Below are 16,142 nucleotides of genomic sequence, written 5' to 3'. Positions count from 1 at the left end.
TGAGTTCATCAGCTCTGGCAATTTTGCTAATTTAAAAAAAAATGTTGCATTTCAACTCACTTTTCCTCCAAGAACCTCAAGCAACCTGAATGATTATTTGCCATTTTATCTTGTCAGCAGTGGTCTAAGATAGATTAGCCTGAAAAATCTAATTAACTAAATGCAGCCAGGAATTTTAACTTTGAATCTCTAATATCAATCCAAACACTGATCCTTCCACCATTTTGTTCCCAGTTCTCCCTATTGCTGCCGTCATTTAAGCTGAATGCAACCTAGTTGTTGTCCTATTATTTAACATACATAGGGACAAGTTCTCCACAATTTGCTTCAAAGCTCAAAAGCCGTGAGATTTAGAAACAGCTCAAAGTATGTAGCTGTTGGTTGAATTGAAGGAATTTAGGTGCCAGCTACTTGTGAACAATTTGCCAAGCAATCAAACTCCTCTTTTTTTTTTTTAACTTTCTCTCCTTTTTTAAATCTGCTAAGGTGAAATTAATAAAGATAAGATCTTTCACTTACCATTGTTAAGAAAACTCTGTGCTTGCTTGCCTGCTCGACAATGCTCTTTTACAAGAGGAACATTTTCTCTGTCCTTTGCCTGGAACTTCCTATTTTGAGCATTCAGTGGTTTTATCCAGCATCTCAAGGAAAAACTAATCCGCACAATCCACGCTTTGCATATTGTGATCTGGCATCCACATGGTTTGTAGCAAGAACTTGAAAATACACTGTGCAGTTTAAAAGGAAAGAACTGGTGAAAAGTAAAGGTTAGTGGCTGCAACATCTCCAGAAATAAGAAGTACTTTGTTGTTTACACACAAACCATTGCCTTTTCCTCATTAAAACTGGTTCCTATTTTGAGATTTTGAAGAAATGATTTCTCATAGCAAAGCTTTAGGCTCACAGTAGGTCTTCTCTCCTTATCTGGGGACTATTCATCTTAACTGACCAGCTCAGTTTAAGATCTCTGTCTGCCACATGAAAAGGTCAGCTCTTCTAGCATTAGGGCTGCTTACCTTGGTACATCCTGTGGTTTGTTTCATTATGCATCATGGAAAAATTATTTGTAATTTGTGGGGCATGATCCAAGATAAGAACATAAAATGGAGTAATGTCTGGGAGGCCAAGAGTTTTGTTGAATAATTTTGCAGGATCCTAGAGTAGATGAGACCGCATTATACATATGGGTGGGTTTATTTTTTACTATTATTTCTTTACTTTGTCCCAGTAAATAAAGTCTTTTTCCTCTTAAATACCCATAGCCCACCACAATGCGGCAAAAAATTGATCCTATACTGGTGATATAACAGAACTGACCATGCTGTCTAGAAGGACATCACTGAATCCCTGCTGGCATGAACCTTTTTCATCTTTATTCTGTATGGAAATAATTTGCTCTCACTCTAAGTTATTGCCATTCCCAGAGGTGGAATTCAGCAGGTTCTGACCAGTTCTGGAGAACTGGTAGCAGAAATTTTGAGTAGTTCGGAGAACCGGCAAAAACCACCTCTGACTGGAGATTTTACAGTATCCTTCCCCTGTCACACCCACCAAGCCATCCCACCAAGCCACACCCTGCCTACCAAGCCCACAGAACTGGTAATAAATTTTTTTAAATCCACCAGTGTCTGTTTCCCATAAATGTATTTGTCATTTTAGTATCCTGCTTTGCTTTTCATGCAACCACTAGCCACTGTGATTAGCTCTGTCTTTTCAGATGGACCACTCGTAATGCTGTTGGTGAAAAGACATCCTTCAGCTATTAACTTTTTCCATTTTGATTATTTTTTCCAGTGGAAAGAAAATATGATAGGAGAAGACAGTAGGAAAACAGGAGGAAAGTAAGAACTCTGCACTTAGACACCCTCGGAACCTTCTGCAAAAGAGGCAAAAGAATTGCATAACAAAAGCCTTGTGGTGTACATCCTTTGTCAGACAGGAAGGGCGTAAATGTTCAAAATAAAGTCAAATACTGATTTCAAACCTGATTTCAAATCTTAACAATATTTCAATTTTACCTCAAGCAGGCAACAGTGCTGGCCTTACCTGTACACTACATTCGTTTGAAGAATGAAGTGGCCTGAGTACAGATGCTTTAAACAATATATTTACAATATACTAGTAATTTCAGAGAAAGCTGGTCATTGAACAGGAAGAACAGATTGTGAACATTGGTATGTTCTAAGATCTTGTTCTATCTTGTAACTAATACTAGTCAGAGTTGTACACTTTGAATCCTGTTTGTTGTTTGTAAATGTTATAGATGTGGTCACAGAGTTAATTGTTGTAGCCCATTTTTAAGTCTATGGACTTGGGGAGAGGGCTTAAAGAGTTTTAAGAGTTAAAATGAATGTGTTAAATATTTTGTCACTGGATTTTGGTAGATTGGTCTAAGGCAGAGATGCAAAACTCATGTTGCAAAGGCGGTGTCACATGATGTACCAGGACTTTCCCCCCTTTTCTAAACTGGGCGTGGGCATGGCCAGCGCATGATCCATCCAGCCTACAGGCCAGGAGTTTGATAGCCCTGTTCTAAGGTCTGTAAATTCAGGGGATGGGAAGTTCTATGGGGCACATGGTTTTTCTATTCTCTGTACAAGAGGTCAAGGTACTAGAGTTAATAAAGCAATTATTAAAGCCGCATGAAAGATGTTCTTCAAACTGCCAGTGACTAATTCACATACCTTGCCTGTTACTTGAAGACTAGGTTCTATGGAAAGACGCACTTGAGGGATAGCATTTGCTCTCATATGGCTGCAGATGCATCCTGTTAGTCTATGACTCTGAAAATATGTGGAAAACTGTATTTTCTAGACCTCAAGATAAGAACTTTGCACCCAGTGGACCAAATTTCCATGGGGATTTACATCTTTTGTACAATGACCTTGTCATGCAAATGCCATACATTGCTCTAATTATATACTTCTGCATTTAGTGGACATTTGTGAATAATGGATATCCCCTAACTGGTTCATTACAAAAAGACTTATTTAATCTCTTAGTGGTTTCATTATAATATGTACGCAGTGGGAAAAATATGGATCTGAAAATATTATTAATTATATTTATATATTTATATAAATTATATATGTACTACTACTAATTTAGATATTACATAAATTTTATATTGACTACCAGGTTATAATAACAAAAAGCAGTCTATAAATACATTATACTAACCATAACCTTTATCCACAACTTGTTAATGGTGGCAGAAAGAAAATAACATCTGAAGAGTGGCCCTCCAAGCCACCTTCATGTAGGGTGAAAATATGGGTCTCCAACAGGTGCCTAAAAGATCTTATAGAATTTGAGATCGGGGAATGGGGGCATTCCAGAGCATAGGAAAGTTGACCCACCATGAATCCTAATTTTCAGTTATCAGGTTATGCAGGACAACATGCCCTATTTTGCTTGACGGTTGATCAGAGGTTATATAACAGCAAAGATGAATTCTCAGTTCCAAGATGTTTGCTTCTTTGACATATCAGGCTTCAAACTTGAATTTGTCTCAGTAGTTACTGTGTTTAAAATATTTCAGTATTTACTGCTTAATCCAAGCCTTTATGAAACACAAAAGTGGAATCTGATCAAAGGACAAGAGATATCAATAAAACCCCATTCACGTCACCATCATTTACTTCTTACAGATTCTACTCTTTTGTCTGACAAGGGGGCCAGCTGATGGAGCTTTTTTCCCCAAGCTTATGGCCTGGAAAAGACAAATAATGCTGCACATACAGTAATTAAACAAACAAAATGTTAAAAAGTTACGATATTTATGCAGCTACTTAACAATCACATCTGAATTATATTTAACCAAACTACCTTTACAATCCCCAAGGCATGTCACAACTTTTGAGTACCCCTAATGTTTGGAAATTGAAAGTTGAAAAATTTGACACACCCTAAAATTTACAGTATCATGAATTTATTCATAACAATTACTGTGAATTATATTTTATCAATGGCCAGAAATTTTAATCCAGGATTGAGAATTTCCCCCAAACTTCCTTATGGGTAAGGGCAGTAATCATTTTACAGCAACAGTAGATGGAGAATAGAGAATTCGTTTCAATTGTAAAAACCTTAAGCAATTAAACTGAAATAATCTGGAAATGAGAATAGACAGTCTTTTGGAAATTCAATGGTTAAGGTAAACTTAAGGTAAAGAATTTTAGTTCGACTCCATTCCTCATTGGACACAATAATGTTTTCCTGGCAATAAGTGAGTGTTTTTTTCCCAGTAGCCTACTTCTGAGGTAACTTCCTAATCTAGAATATAGATCTGGGATTTCCTAGACATCCATCCTAGTACTAATCAACTAAATTCAGTTTCATTGTTGTTATTGTTATTTTTAGATCAGCCAAGTTTGGCTTATATGCTGCAATAAATAAGTATTTGGTGGGACAAGAAAAACAGCCAAACAGCCTCAAACGGTAAGGATACTATATGGCAATAGAATTTGATATTTCTTTCTGTTTGTACATCTCTCATTCTCTTTCTCTTGCCTGTCTGCATTTAATAAAATATTTAGCTGATTAGCTAGCACCCTCATCAGGAGAAACATTTTATTGTAGTCTCAATAAGTATGTTATAATTTATTAAGAAGACAGCTGGTCATTTGTATCCTTTTAGAAGGTTGTTGAAGCACTTGGAGATTTATCTATGTCCTCAGGGTCACCTGAGTAAACAGGAGCCAGGACCACTACTCGGGTGACCCTGAGGGCACAGAAAAAACCTCCAAGTGCTTCAATGACCCTCTAAAACAGTGGTCGCCAACCGGTGGGCCGCGGCCCACTGGTGGGCCATGAGAAAATTTTGGTGGGCTGCAGAGAAATGTCCCCCCAAAGCACCCCCAAAGCCCACCCACCCGCTGGCTCCCACCCTTTGGCCGAGCGCAAACCTGCAAAAAGCAGTGCAGCCCTCGCTGGGCAGGACGAGGTAATGGTGCTATTGCAGCAAGAGGGGGGCAAGCGGCACAGGTGGGCTGAAGCGGCAATGGAGATTGCTGGAAGGTGCAGGAAAGTCACGCTACTTGCATTTGCGTGGCACTCCCACACCTTCCAGTTTGCCTCTCCTGGCCTGGGCTCTTCCTCGATGGCCACGGCCTGTAGGGATGGCCCAGGGCAGGAAAAGTACCAGCTGGTGGTGGTGGGAGGGGACAGAGTGGGCAAGTCTGCGCTCACCATCCAGTTCTGAGGTCCGAAATGGGGCGTCGGCATCAGTTTCCTCGTCCCTCTCGGCACTCTGCTCTCCTCCCCCTCCCCCACAGCCCCAGCCATCGCTGCCCGGGGAAAGCACAGGAAAAGCAAGCAGAAACATAGCTCTCGCTGGGGCGAAAGAGCTGAGATCGAGGAAGGCACAGGCAAGAGAACACGGAAGCTGCTGTCTTTGAAAAGCACCGCTTTCTGTTGCCTGTGTCTTCCAATCTCTGGTCTTTCGCCCCAGCGAGAGCTGTTTCTGCTTGCTTTCTTTTTCTGGGGCTGCTCTCCCCCTCAGCAAGCCAGGCCTGGAGGAACGTGAAGAATTGCGAGCGAGAGCCGGAGAAAGGCGTGTTGGAAAAGCCAACACATGTTTCCAGCGCGCTCCCCTCTGTCCCAAAGTAAGATTGAGTGGGGGGAAGGGTAGGAGGGAAGGAGAAGCCCGGCTGGCTTTCCTTTGGCATGGGGAGGGGGAAGACTACATGCCCAGACCAAAAGAGCGCTGAGGAAGACGGGCTCCTAATAACCAACCTATTTGTGCAGGCGAGAACTCCAGCTTTTCTGGGCTCGACACCCCCCCCCTTCAGCCTCCACATAGGAAGGGATCCTTCTCTGCTTGGAAGCAACAGGAGAAACCTGGAGCTCAGCCTCGGGGAGTCCTCTTCTTATGTGGAGGCCGTTAGGAGTTATTAGGAGCCCATCTTTGTCGGCACTTCCAGCCCAGCCCTCTTTCTCTCCCCCAACTCCAGGCAGCCACACGTGGCAAAGGAGGGAGAGGTTTCGTCTGACTTGGGGGAGATATGAGATGGCTCTGCTTTTCTTCCGTTTGAGGGGGAGCCGGTTCCTCCCCATCCAGATCTTCCCAGCCTCCAGGCTCCATGTGGCTTCTTAAATCCTCCCTCTTTCCCCGCAAAGGATGAGAGAGGCCCCTCCTTTCCCTTCGTTCTGCCCCACAGTTATGATTAAGCGTTTACGATTTTGTTATAATTAAATAAGCATTTGTGTGTGTGTGTGTGTGTGTGTGTGTGTGTGTAATCTTTTAATATTAAATGTATATTTAATATAAAAATAAATTTTTTATATTAAATATATTATCTTTTTTTAAAAAAATTCATATTAGTGGTCCTTGGGATTTAAAATTTTGAGTTTGGTGGTCCCCGAGGTCGAAAAGTTTGGCGACCCCTGCTCTAAAAGGATGCAAATGACCAATTGTCTGCAAGGAATATAAATCCTCCCATTTCTCACCATCCAGTCAGAGTTGAAGCAGCTTCTTGGATGAGAAGCGAAATGTCTTCAAAAGAAAAAACAAGAAAGTCCTGTTGTCTCCTGAAAAAGCACCTTTGGAACAACCAGGGCACATGGCATTTCTGATGATCAGGATATTAACTTCGTCACAGAAAACATAACTCCCAAACTGTCATTCAGGAGCATGATCTTTTTTCTGTTGTGGTCAAAGGAAAGAGCACCTAGTGCAGTCTAATACATATCACTGTTAGCCACTGTTTTGAGCAAACGTATGTGTAACCAAAACAGGCCTTGAGCAAGTATATGGCCTTCCCACATTAAATGTATCGACACTACAATTTTCATAATTATCAACATTTTGCATGAGTCAAAGAATATCTTAGTATTATCAACCTCAATTTTTAGATTTAAAAAAAGGTTATAGGATTGGATTAAGTAATAACTGTATACTGATCAAAGCTTGGACAGAAGTTCTAACTTTTTAAAAGTTTTTTTTTAATTTATATCATAATATAAAATATACAGTAAATGAAAACAAAGAAAGTAGGGAAATGGGGAAGGAAGAAATGAGGAAAGAGAAGTATGGGACCAGAGGGAAAGGGAAAATAAAGCAATGACTTCCAACTTTTTTTTTTCAGCATAGTAAAATACAAAAAAGAATTACAACCTCAACGTTTTACATATTTAGTAAAAACTAACCATTTTTATAACAGCAACCTAATGTAATCAACAAAACCCTAAATCTGAATTACATTTTTTTCTCTAATGCAAAGTCTAGAAGGGGTCTCCAAGCAGAAGCAAAACTAAATATATTCTTTTCTATGATTAAAACTAATTAATTTTGCCATCTCTGCAACTCCATCACTTTTTCCATCCATTCTTCCATTGTGGGATTGATGTAGCTTTCCTTCTTGACTCATATAAAATTCAGTTTCAATTTTATATTCATTTTAAGAATCTTCTGAATTGGAGCATAAATCTACCCCCCCCCACACACACACTTCTTTGTTTTATCACAAATCTGCCAAAGATGATAAAAAGTTCCTTATTTACAATATTTCCAAAATACATCTGAGATACCTTTATACATGTTAGACAATTCGTCAAGTTTTAAGTACCAATGATACATCATACTATAAAAGTTTTCTTTAAAATTATAATTCAGTGTAAATTTCAGACCAAGCATCCACATTTTCCCATTCCTCAAGGATTGTATTATATTCACATTTTTTGCCCATTGATTTATACAATATTTTACATATTTGTTTTTCATATTCAGTTTCAACAACTTTTTGTAAACCTTGGCAATAACAGTAAAATTTCAATTTTACTGATTCAAACCCATAATTTCTTGTTTAAATTAAATCTTTTTTCCCAGTTATAAATATATGAATCAGTGACAAACATGTCCTCCTGACTTCAATTCTTCTTTTGACTTGAGATTAGGTTCCCCTTGATTAAAAGATATTATTTCACCATAAGTCCACCGTTTTAGTCTGACCGTCATTTGTTTTCTGAAAAAGGCTTCCTGATATGACTCCCAAAGAAATATCTTAGGAGAAAGCCGTATTTTATATTTATTCCAAATTCTTAGGATGGTTCACCAAACAAAATGATTCAAAAAGTCAGTGTTTATTTTAATCTTGCTATGCGATAGTAGGCGTGCCATCCAGTTGTACTAATCTCTTATTTTTAATGGTAACCCAGACTTTCAGCCAGACCAAACAAGAAGCATCAGAATACAATTCTAAATCTGGTAAACCCAAACATTTTCTATGTTTAGCAACTTGTAACAATTTATATTTAATTCTTCAACTTTCCCCCCATTGCTATATAAACTTAGAAAAATCTGTTTGCCGTTGTTTAAATGGAACATCAGTCATCAATATTGGCAACGTCTGCAATAAAAAGAACAGCTTTGGTAAAACATTTATTCTAATTACAGAGATTCTTCCCAACAAAGATAATTGCCATTTAATCCTACCTTGGTAGATCTTTTTAAAATATCATTCCAAACAGGCACAAAATTATTTTGAAATAGCTTAGAACTTGCATTTGTCAGTGTCACTCCAACATATTTGATAAAATTGCTAAATAAGTACTGATAGTATAAAAAGAAAGAAACCAGGAGTATAAATGGTCGCTTCCATATCTATAACAAATATCAATAAAAACACTTTGTCACAACTACCGTGTTTCTCCAACAATACGACCTCCCCCAGTAGGAAGACCCAGCATGTTTTCTAGGCATAAAATGAAATTAAGCCCCTCCCCCCAAATTTAGGTCTATTTTAAAACATGCGAAATGGGGGGAAGGGCGGGGGACTTGCCATTAGGAGCGCCCCGCGGGCAGCAATTCCTCGCCACCAGCTGCTCCTAATGGGTGATCATGGCAGAGCGCGGAGAGCTCCCTACTCCTGCCAAGCACCTTTGCTGCAGACCCAAGACCTTCAGTGCCCGCCGCTGTTGATTTCCCTTCTGCCCAGGTCGCCGCTGCGTTTGGAGCTGCCACTTCCACGTTTGGAGCACCACTGCTGTTTGGAGCACCACTGCCATTTGGAGCTGCTGCTTCTGCATTTGGAGCTGCCGCTGCGTTTGGAGCTGCCACTTCCGCGTTTGGAACACCACTACTGTTTGGAGCACTGCCGCTGTTTGGAGTTGCCATGTCCGCATTTGGAGCTGCCGCCGGGTTTGGAGCTGCCGCTTCCGCGTTTGGAGCACTGCCGCTGTTTGGAGCACCACCGCCATTTGGAGCGCCGCCGCCACTCCAAACATGGCTGCAGCTCCAAACGCGGAAGTGGCAGCTCCAAACGTGACGGTGGTGCTCCAAATGGTGGCAGCACTCCAAATGGCAGCGACACTCCAAACACGAAAGTGGCAGCTCCAAACGTGGTGGTGGAATGGGCAGAAGGGAAAGCAACAGCGGCGGGTGCCAAAGGTCTTGGGTCTGCAGCAAAGGTGTTTGGTGGGAGTAGGGAGCTCTCTGCACTTTGCCATGATCACCCATTAGGAGTGGCTGGTGGCGAGGCTGCCCGTGGGGCGCTCTAGATGAGGATGCAAGGGGGGGAATTAAGTCACCCCCGAAAAGACGGCCTAGCCGTTTTTTCGGGGCTCAAAAAAATATAAGACCCGGCCTTATTTTATGAGAAACACGGTATAACCAAAATTTTAACTCCTGAAAAGTGGGAAGGGGTAAATGTAGTTTCTCCAACAATGGCCTCCCCAATAGGAAGTCCCAGCATGTTTTATAGGCATGAAATGAAATTAAGCCCCTCCCCCAAATTAAGGCCTATATTAAAACATGCGAAATGGGGGAATGGTGGGGGGGCTTGCCGTTAGGAAGTACTTTTGTTGCACATCTGGATATGGTGCTGCCTGCGTTGACCCGATCTGAAGTGCCCCACCAACGCCGAGGTCAACATCCAAGCCGTCGCCGCCTGCCCGAAGATGCAAGGGGGGAATTAAGTCACTCCCGAAAGACGGCCTAGCCATTTTTGGGCTCAAAAAAAAAAAAAGACCGGCCTTATTATATGAGAAACACGATAGAAGCACAGTGACACCTGGCTTACTTTAAAACATTGTCACTTTGAAAAGACAAAGAGCACATTGGAAAAAAAAAAAGAATACAATGGATGCCTTAATCCAAAGAGAATGGCTGGGTAGAACCTGGTAAAAAGGTGAAGGAGTCCCTGCGAATTTTACTCCCTAGGAATTGCTGACTGTAAGGTATAGAACTTGGTAGAGGAACCCTTTTTAGATGGGAGAATATCCTGCAATTTTCTGTACTAGCAGTGGTGGGATTCAAATTTTTTTACTACCGATTCTATGGGCATGGCTTGGTCGGCATGGCATGGTTTGGTGGGCATGGCAGGGGAAGGATACTGTAAAATCTCTATTCCCACCCCACTCTTGGGGGAAGGTTACTGCAAAATCCCATTCTCTTCCCACCCCACTAACCAGCTCTGTTCTCCTGTGCAAGGCAACAAAAGAAGACCCAACCAATCAGCTGGGATTTGGGTAGCAGAGAATAGATGGGGCAGGGCCAGTGAGAGGTGGTATTTGCCGGTTCTACAAAGTACTCAAAATTTCCTCTACCAGTTCTCCAGAACCGGACAGAACCTGCTGAATACCACCTCTGTGTACTAGTACCTATTATGAAAGAGCCAGTGCGGCCTAGTGCAGTATTTCTCAACCCTGCAAACTTTAAAATGTGTGGGCTTCAACTCCCATGCTGGCTAGGAATTCTTGAGTTGAAAGCCATACAACTAAAAGTTGTCCAGGTTGAGAAACATTCAGTTTAGGAGTTGGACTATGAATGAGGAATATAACTCACAGGGTTTCTCTTTGAGGAGGGACCATTATGTTTGTTGTCTTGAACTCCCTCTCCTTCCCCTTCCATCTTTCCTTCTTTCCTTCTTTGATACCTCCCTCCCTCCCTTCCTCCCTCCCTTCCTTCCGACTAAACCAGCAAATCCTTCATTAGTTTCATTTCTCCATAGGAAGCATATAAGCTATTTCCAGAAGCATTAAATCCAAAGTGTCCCAAAGTCTTATGTTACAATTATACCATATTCATTGTACATATCCAGAAGCTACAAACCTGTTAGTTATCTTCTGAAATTAACAATGGCCTGGTTCTAAATTTGCGCCAGGACATGACCTGCCCCTATATCCAGGGGCAGGATTATTACATTTTCTTGTTCGCTGGCGTCGTTCTTGCTGACAGGTGGACCAGTTAGACCAGCAGCTCCAGCTCCCATGAATGGCTGTATCAGCTGTATCAAGATCAGAAAACATTTGTCTAACTTCAGAACATTCAGAACTTCAGAAATAACTTCATCTACTTACAGAATCTCACAGTTACACAGTATACCTTAATTATATATTGATTGGCTATTTGGGCTAACTTATTGCATAAATCTGTATCAACCAATAGTTTTTTCCCCTCCAAGAAACAAAGATTAAACATTACATATTTTAGTGAAGTGTGTGGATGTGGTCAAAAACAATAAGGAGAAAATTCTTATTTACTTTATATAAGGTAAAGGTTCCCCTTGCACATACGCGCTAGTCATTTCCGGCTCTAGGGGGTGGTACTCATCTCCGTTACAAAGCTGAAGAGCCAGCGCTATCCAAAGATGTCTCTGTGGTCATGTGGCCGGCATAACTAAATGCCAAAGGCGCACGGAACATTGTTACCTTCCCAGCAAAGTGGTCCCTATTTTTCTACTTGCATTTTTACATGCTTTTGAACTGCTAGGTTGGCAGAAGCTGGGGCAAGTAACAGGAGGTCACTCCATTACATGGTGCTAGGGGTTCGAACCGCCGAACTGCAGACATTCTGATCGACAAGCCCAGCATCTTAGCTACTGAGCCACCGCGTTCCTTATTCTATACAGACATTAGCTTTGTTCTAATTCCATCCAAACTCTTCTATAAACATGTATTCATAGTTGCAACTCTACTAAGTTAAGAATAATTGGTAGCATTTTCTGATTTGTCATAGATGGCTTTGATTTGACTGCTGCTGATTGGGTGATGGATATTATTTAATGAAACAGTCTCTATTATTTTATTTGCTTACAATTTAAGTTTTTTAATATTTTTAAATAACACAGTAGAGCTAAAAGAACCATTAAAATATATGGTAAGTCACTGAATGATTTCTAACCTGGTCTCAAATCTGAAGTGGGTATTTCACAGGCTTCTCCTTTGTAAAATGGAGTGCAAGCACATTCACACTTCCCTTCTATCAGGATCACCGTTCCACCATGTAGACAAGGTTTGCATTTGCATACGCTGTATTCAGCCACGTAATCCTCTACAGCTCTGTCCAGATTTACTTTCTTTAGTCGGGAGTCTGGGATATTCAGTGGGATAAGTTCAGAAATCGGGGCCATCTGCAAAAATATTTAACCACATGTATGTGTGCATTTATTTTTCAGTTTAAACCATTGCTTACCATTATTACACAGTTCTGTGCAGGATACAGCACTTCATCCTGAGAACATCCATACTCTGCTGTAGTAATATTCCCCTTTCCTAAATAAATACTCTGATTCTTAAGGATGCAGACATTATAATATTTGTTTATTACAGATTTGTTGCTACTGCTGCAGCATATAAATATAAAGGTTGCTGAGAAAAATAAAGTAAAGGTCCAGAGGTTTTAAAAGTCTTGCCTGAGCAATGAAATGAAGAAGGAAGGAAGGAAGGTTCATTAGGAACTCCCAGGACTTTTTTAAAAAGAGTAAAGTATTGAAAGAAAGCTGTAGCAAACCATTTCCAGAAAACCTCATGCAAAACATTCCCATTATCACCAGAAGGGGTTTTTTAGATTTACAGCTGGTCCTCGACTTATGACTACAATTGAGCTCCAAAATCCCTGTTGCTAAGTGAGACATTTGTTAAGTGAGTTTTGCCCCATTTTACAGCCTTTCTTTCCAAAGCTATTAAGGAGATCACTGCAGTTGTTAGGTTAGTAACCCAATTGGTAAGTGTATTTGGCTTCCCCATTGAGTTTGTCTGTCAGAAGGTCTCAGAAAGCCACATAACCCTGGGACACTGCAACCATTACAAATATAAGCTAATTACCTAGTGTTCAAATTTTGATCATGTGGCCATGGGGATGCTGCCATCATTCTAAGTGTGAAAAACAGTCACAACTCGCTTTTTTCAGTGCAATTGTAGCTTTGAACAGTCAGTAAATGAACTGCTGTAACTTGAGAACTACTTATGTTTGACTAGAATCTTTGATTCTGAAAAGCTTTTAACTTTTAAATATTTCTTCAAGAAAGAAGAAACCTGTTCATTTATAGGTTCATATGTATGTATGACTGTAACTTTGTCGCTTGTATCCTTACGATGTATATTGACTGTTTCCTAGTATGATTTGATTGCTTATTGTACCCTATGACTATCATTAAGTGTTGTACCTTATGATTCTCGACTCCTGATGAATGTATCTTTTCTTTTATGTATACTGAGAGTATTTACACCAAGACAAATTCCCTGTGTGTACAATCACACTTGGCCAATAAAGTATTCTATTAAAAAAAAAGAAAAAAGAAATCTCCAACTTATTGATAGAAGAAAATCCTCCCACCTCTTGTTTGATCAAAGCAGGAGCTTGAGGTAATGTAGCAGCCCATTCAACATACTGTTCAACATCAACTGAATTGACATTTGAAGAAAGCATTTCATTCAGCTTTGTTAAAGTAGCTGTTGTTCCACCTTGAATCAGAGAGACTATATCTTGGATAATGCCTTTTTTTTCATTCTCAGAACCTGGAATAGAAAAAAACAGGAGGTGAAAAAAGAGGAAGAGTGGCTTTCCAGAACAACTTCCCTGAGTAACGAAGAAGATTATCATAAAGAAGATGATATAAGTGAAAATTATAATTATTTTCACTATAATTTCGAAGAAAGGAAAATGATGATGTTTACCATGGTTGAAAATAGAGTAACTGTGAGTTTCTACCAACTATATTTGCTCAGATACAGGACCTTCAATCTTGTATATTCATTGGTAGCAACTAATTTCCTGAAGTCGTCTTTCAGGTGGTATGGTACTCCCTATTCCAATTTATACACTAGTGACCCAGAGACGCAGTGAATAATTCAGGGCTTCCTGCTTGAATTTCATGGTGCCTGAATGACCAGGCAATTTATTAGAATAGGCATCTTACTTGATCACTCTTCAATTATTTCATGACCTAGAGATATACAGATATAAATTTGCCTTTGTTGAATAACACATGCATACAGAAAGATGGCATGTTTGTGTGTGTGAGAGAAAATTCAAGATGGCAGCTTCAACTGTGTGACTGAAGCCCCACTTTTTAAATGTAAATGGAAGATATCGGAATGTATCTCCAAATACTGTTCTTGTCATGCCCCTGTTGGAGACTGACTCTGAGGGAGAGGAGGAACAGCCAACAGGGAGTGAAAAGTGTGGCTCCAGAGGTTGTGGAGGAGGCTGGGGAAAGGCAGAGGCCGACTGGGCAGTCAGAGGAAGACCCAGGCCCATCCCCTCTTCATCCTAGGGCACACAGGGAGGAACGGAGAAGGGAACAACGTGGCTTATGGGAGAGGAAGCTGCCATGATCCCCCTCATTGGCTGCAGCTGGGGGAATAGTATATAGGAGGTGCGTTTAAAACACCACGTTGCTAGAAGCAAAGCGTGTTTTATTTCTGGCTGAGGTTATCTTGGTTGGTGTTCTTCCAACTGACTGTGCCTTGTTATCTTCTTGAAGTTTGTAATTAATTATCATGGTCTGTCATAAAAATTCCTTCAGTTCGCTTTGTTTTGGTTTTTTTATTTTTCCGTTATCTGTTCTTTGAGTTTGGACTGTAATTCTTTCTTTTGGAGACTATTTTGGAAAGAGTTTAATCTCCAACTGCGAACAATTAAACAGTGGGGCCAAGTTGGAGGCATTAAAGGAAATTTATTTACGTTTGGGAATTTATTATGTGTGTGCTGCTTCGCGGGTCATCACAGTTCTGTTTCGGTGACTCAGTTACCTAAAAACAACTGCATGCTCACCAGTGGTGGGATTCAAATTGTTTTTACCACCAGTTCTGTGGGCGTGGCTTGGTGGGCATGGCAGAGGAAGGATTCTGTAAAATCTCCAGTCAGGGGTGGTATTTGCTGGTTCTCTAAACTACTCAACATTTCCACTATCATTTCTCCAAAACTGGTCAGAACCTGCTGAATACCACCTCTGATGCTCACCTTTCTTGTTTACATTTTGAACTGAACAACTCCCTTACCCAGTAACATAGTATCCATGGGCACCTACCCAATTCAAAATCTAGTTGGGTTAGGCTAGCTTATACCTCTCAAGGTAGGACACCCATATCAAATGTTGTTCTATATGAGGGTTTCCACAGACTAACTCTTCTGTGATTATACCTCTAAAGAGACTTGACCAATCTTCTGAGACGTGGCCAGTCCCACCTCAGCACTTTTCACAGGTCCCCTGATACCACTAGATGATATCTGTAGGACTCGCTGCCTTAGAAGAGTAAGGAAAATCCTCAGGGACGACTCACACCCTGGTCAGCACTTCTTTACTTTCCTACCATCGGGAAGGAGATATAGAAGCATAGGCAGCCACACCAACAGGCTGAAGAACAGTTTTTATCCCCGGGCTGTCAGACTCCTGAATGGTATATAACCTGACAACAATATAGTACAAGTGACTTGCAGGGCCGGCACGACGTGCAATAAATTCACTTGGTGCAATGGGATTGTAAATTTGTTAGTAGGATTCACTGGGTTAGGGATTTTCTGTCTTCACTATGAGTTGGATTGTGTTTGGAGGGGTGCACAAAGGGAGGCTCAGCCAATCTCATTGTATACATGTTGTACTCTGACATAAAAGTTTGAAGTTGAACTGGGAGATTGCCTCATTACTTCAAGCGAAATATAACTTATTGTCCCTTTGATGCATTCTTCATTCTTCGTCTTTCATTGAAAATTTCCACTGCATTAATTGAAATCTTTCTCAGCAAAAATGTCTGCCTTCTTTGCTTGCTTTTTGCAAGTCTAATATACTTTAACATTCATGAAAGTCCATTCACACAAATATATGACATAAGCATTACCTAACAGACAGGAAGCAGCAGGTGAAGCTAGGCAGAATCACATCCGATACCTGTACAATCAGCACAGGCCCCCCCCAAGGCTG

The 16,142-nt window shown here is 40.7% G+C and overlaps 2 protein-coding genes and 1 long non-coding RNA gene across 5 annotated transcripts in view; 1 reads left to right on the top strand and 2 right to left on the bottom strand.

The window, feature by feature from the left end:
* FYB1 (FYN binding protein 1) overlaps positions 1–934 on the bottom strand; it is an 85,224-nt gene extending 84,290 nt beyond the window's left edge. For all 3 annotated transcript variants that reach the window (XM_087958491.1, XM_087958489.1, XM_087958490.1), the window contains exon 1: positions 520–934. In XM_087958491.1, the coding sequence (XP_087814617.1) occupies positions 520–522 (3 nt within the window). In that variant the 5' untranslated portion in view covers positions 523–934. The remainder of the gene's footprint in view (positions 1–519) is intronic.
* Positions 1–13,941, top strand: part of LOC148132587 (uncharacterized) — a 27,407-nt gene extending 13,466 nt beyond the window's left edge. The window contains exons 3-4 of the long non-coding RNA XR_015748257.1: positions 4,363–4,440; positions 13,735–13,941. This is a non-coding gene — a long non-coding RNA (uncharacterized LOC148132587). The remainder of the gene's footprint in view (positions 1–4,362; positions 4,441–13,734) is intronic.
* LOC113429181 (complement component C9-like) overlaps positions 6,314–16,142 on the bottom strand; it is a 25,689-nt gene continuing 15,860 nt past the window's right edge. The window contains exons 9-12 of the mRNA XM_087958492.1: positions 13,556–13,737; positions 12,122–12,350; positions 11,051–11,225; positions 6,314–8,348 (exon numbers count right to left, since the gene is read on the bottom strand). Coding sequence (XP_087814618.1) covers positions 11,071–11,225; positions 12,122–12,350; positions 13,556–13,737 — 566 coding nt within the window. The 3' untranslated portion in view covers positions 6,314–8,348; positions 11,051–11,070. The remainder of the gene's footprint in view (positions 8,349–11,050; positions 11,226–12,121; positions 12,351–13,555; positions 13,738–16,142) is intronic.

The sequence above is a fragment of the Notechis scutatus genome, chromosome 2, assembly GCF_049901735.1.
Source record: "Notechis scutatus isolate UNSWTSFEM ecotype Mainland chromosome 2, rNotScu1.2, whole genome shotgun sequence".
NCBI classification, from domain to species: Eukaryota; Metazoa; Chordata; class Lepidosauria; order Squamata; family Elapidae; genus Notechis; species Notechis scutatus.
Note: the sequence above shows the minus strand (reverse complement) of the source record. Positions and strands in the feature narration are given on the sequence as shown.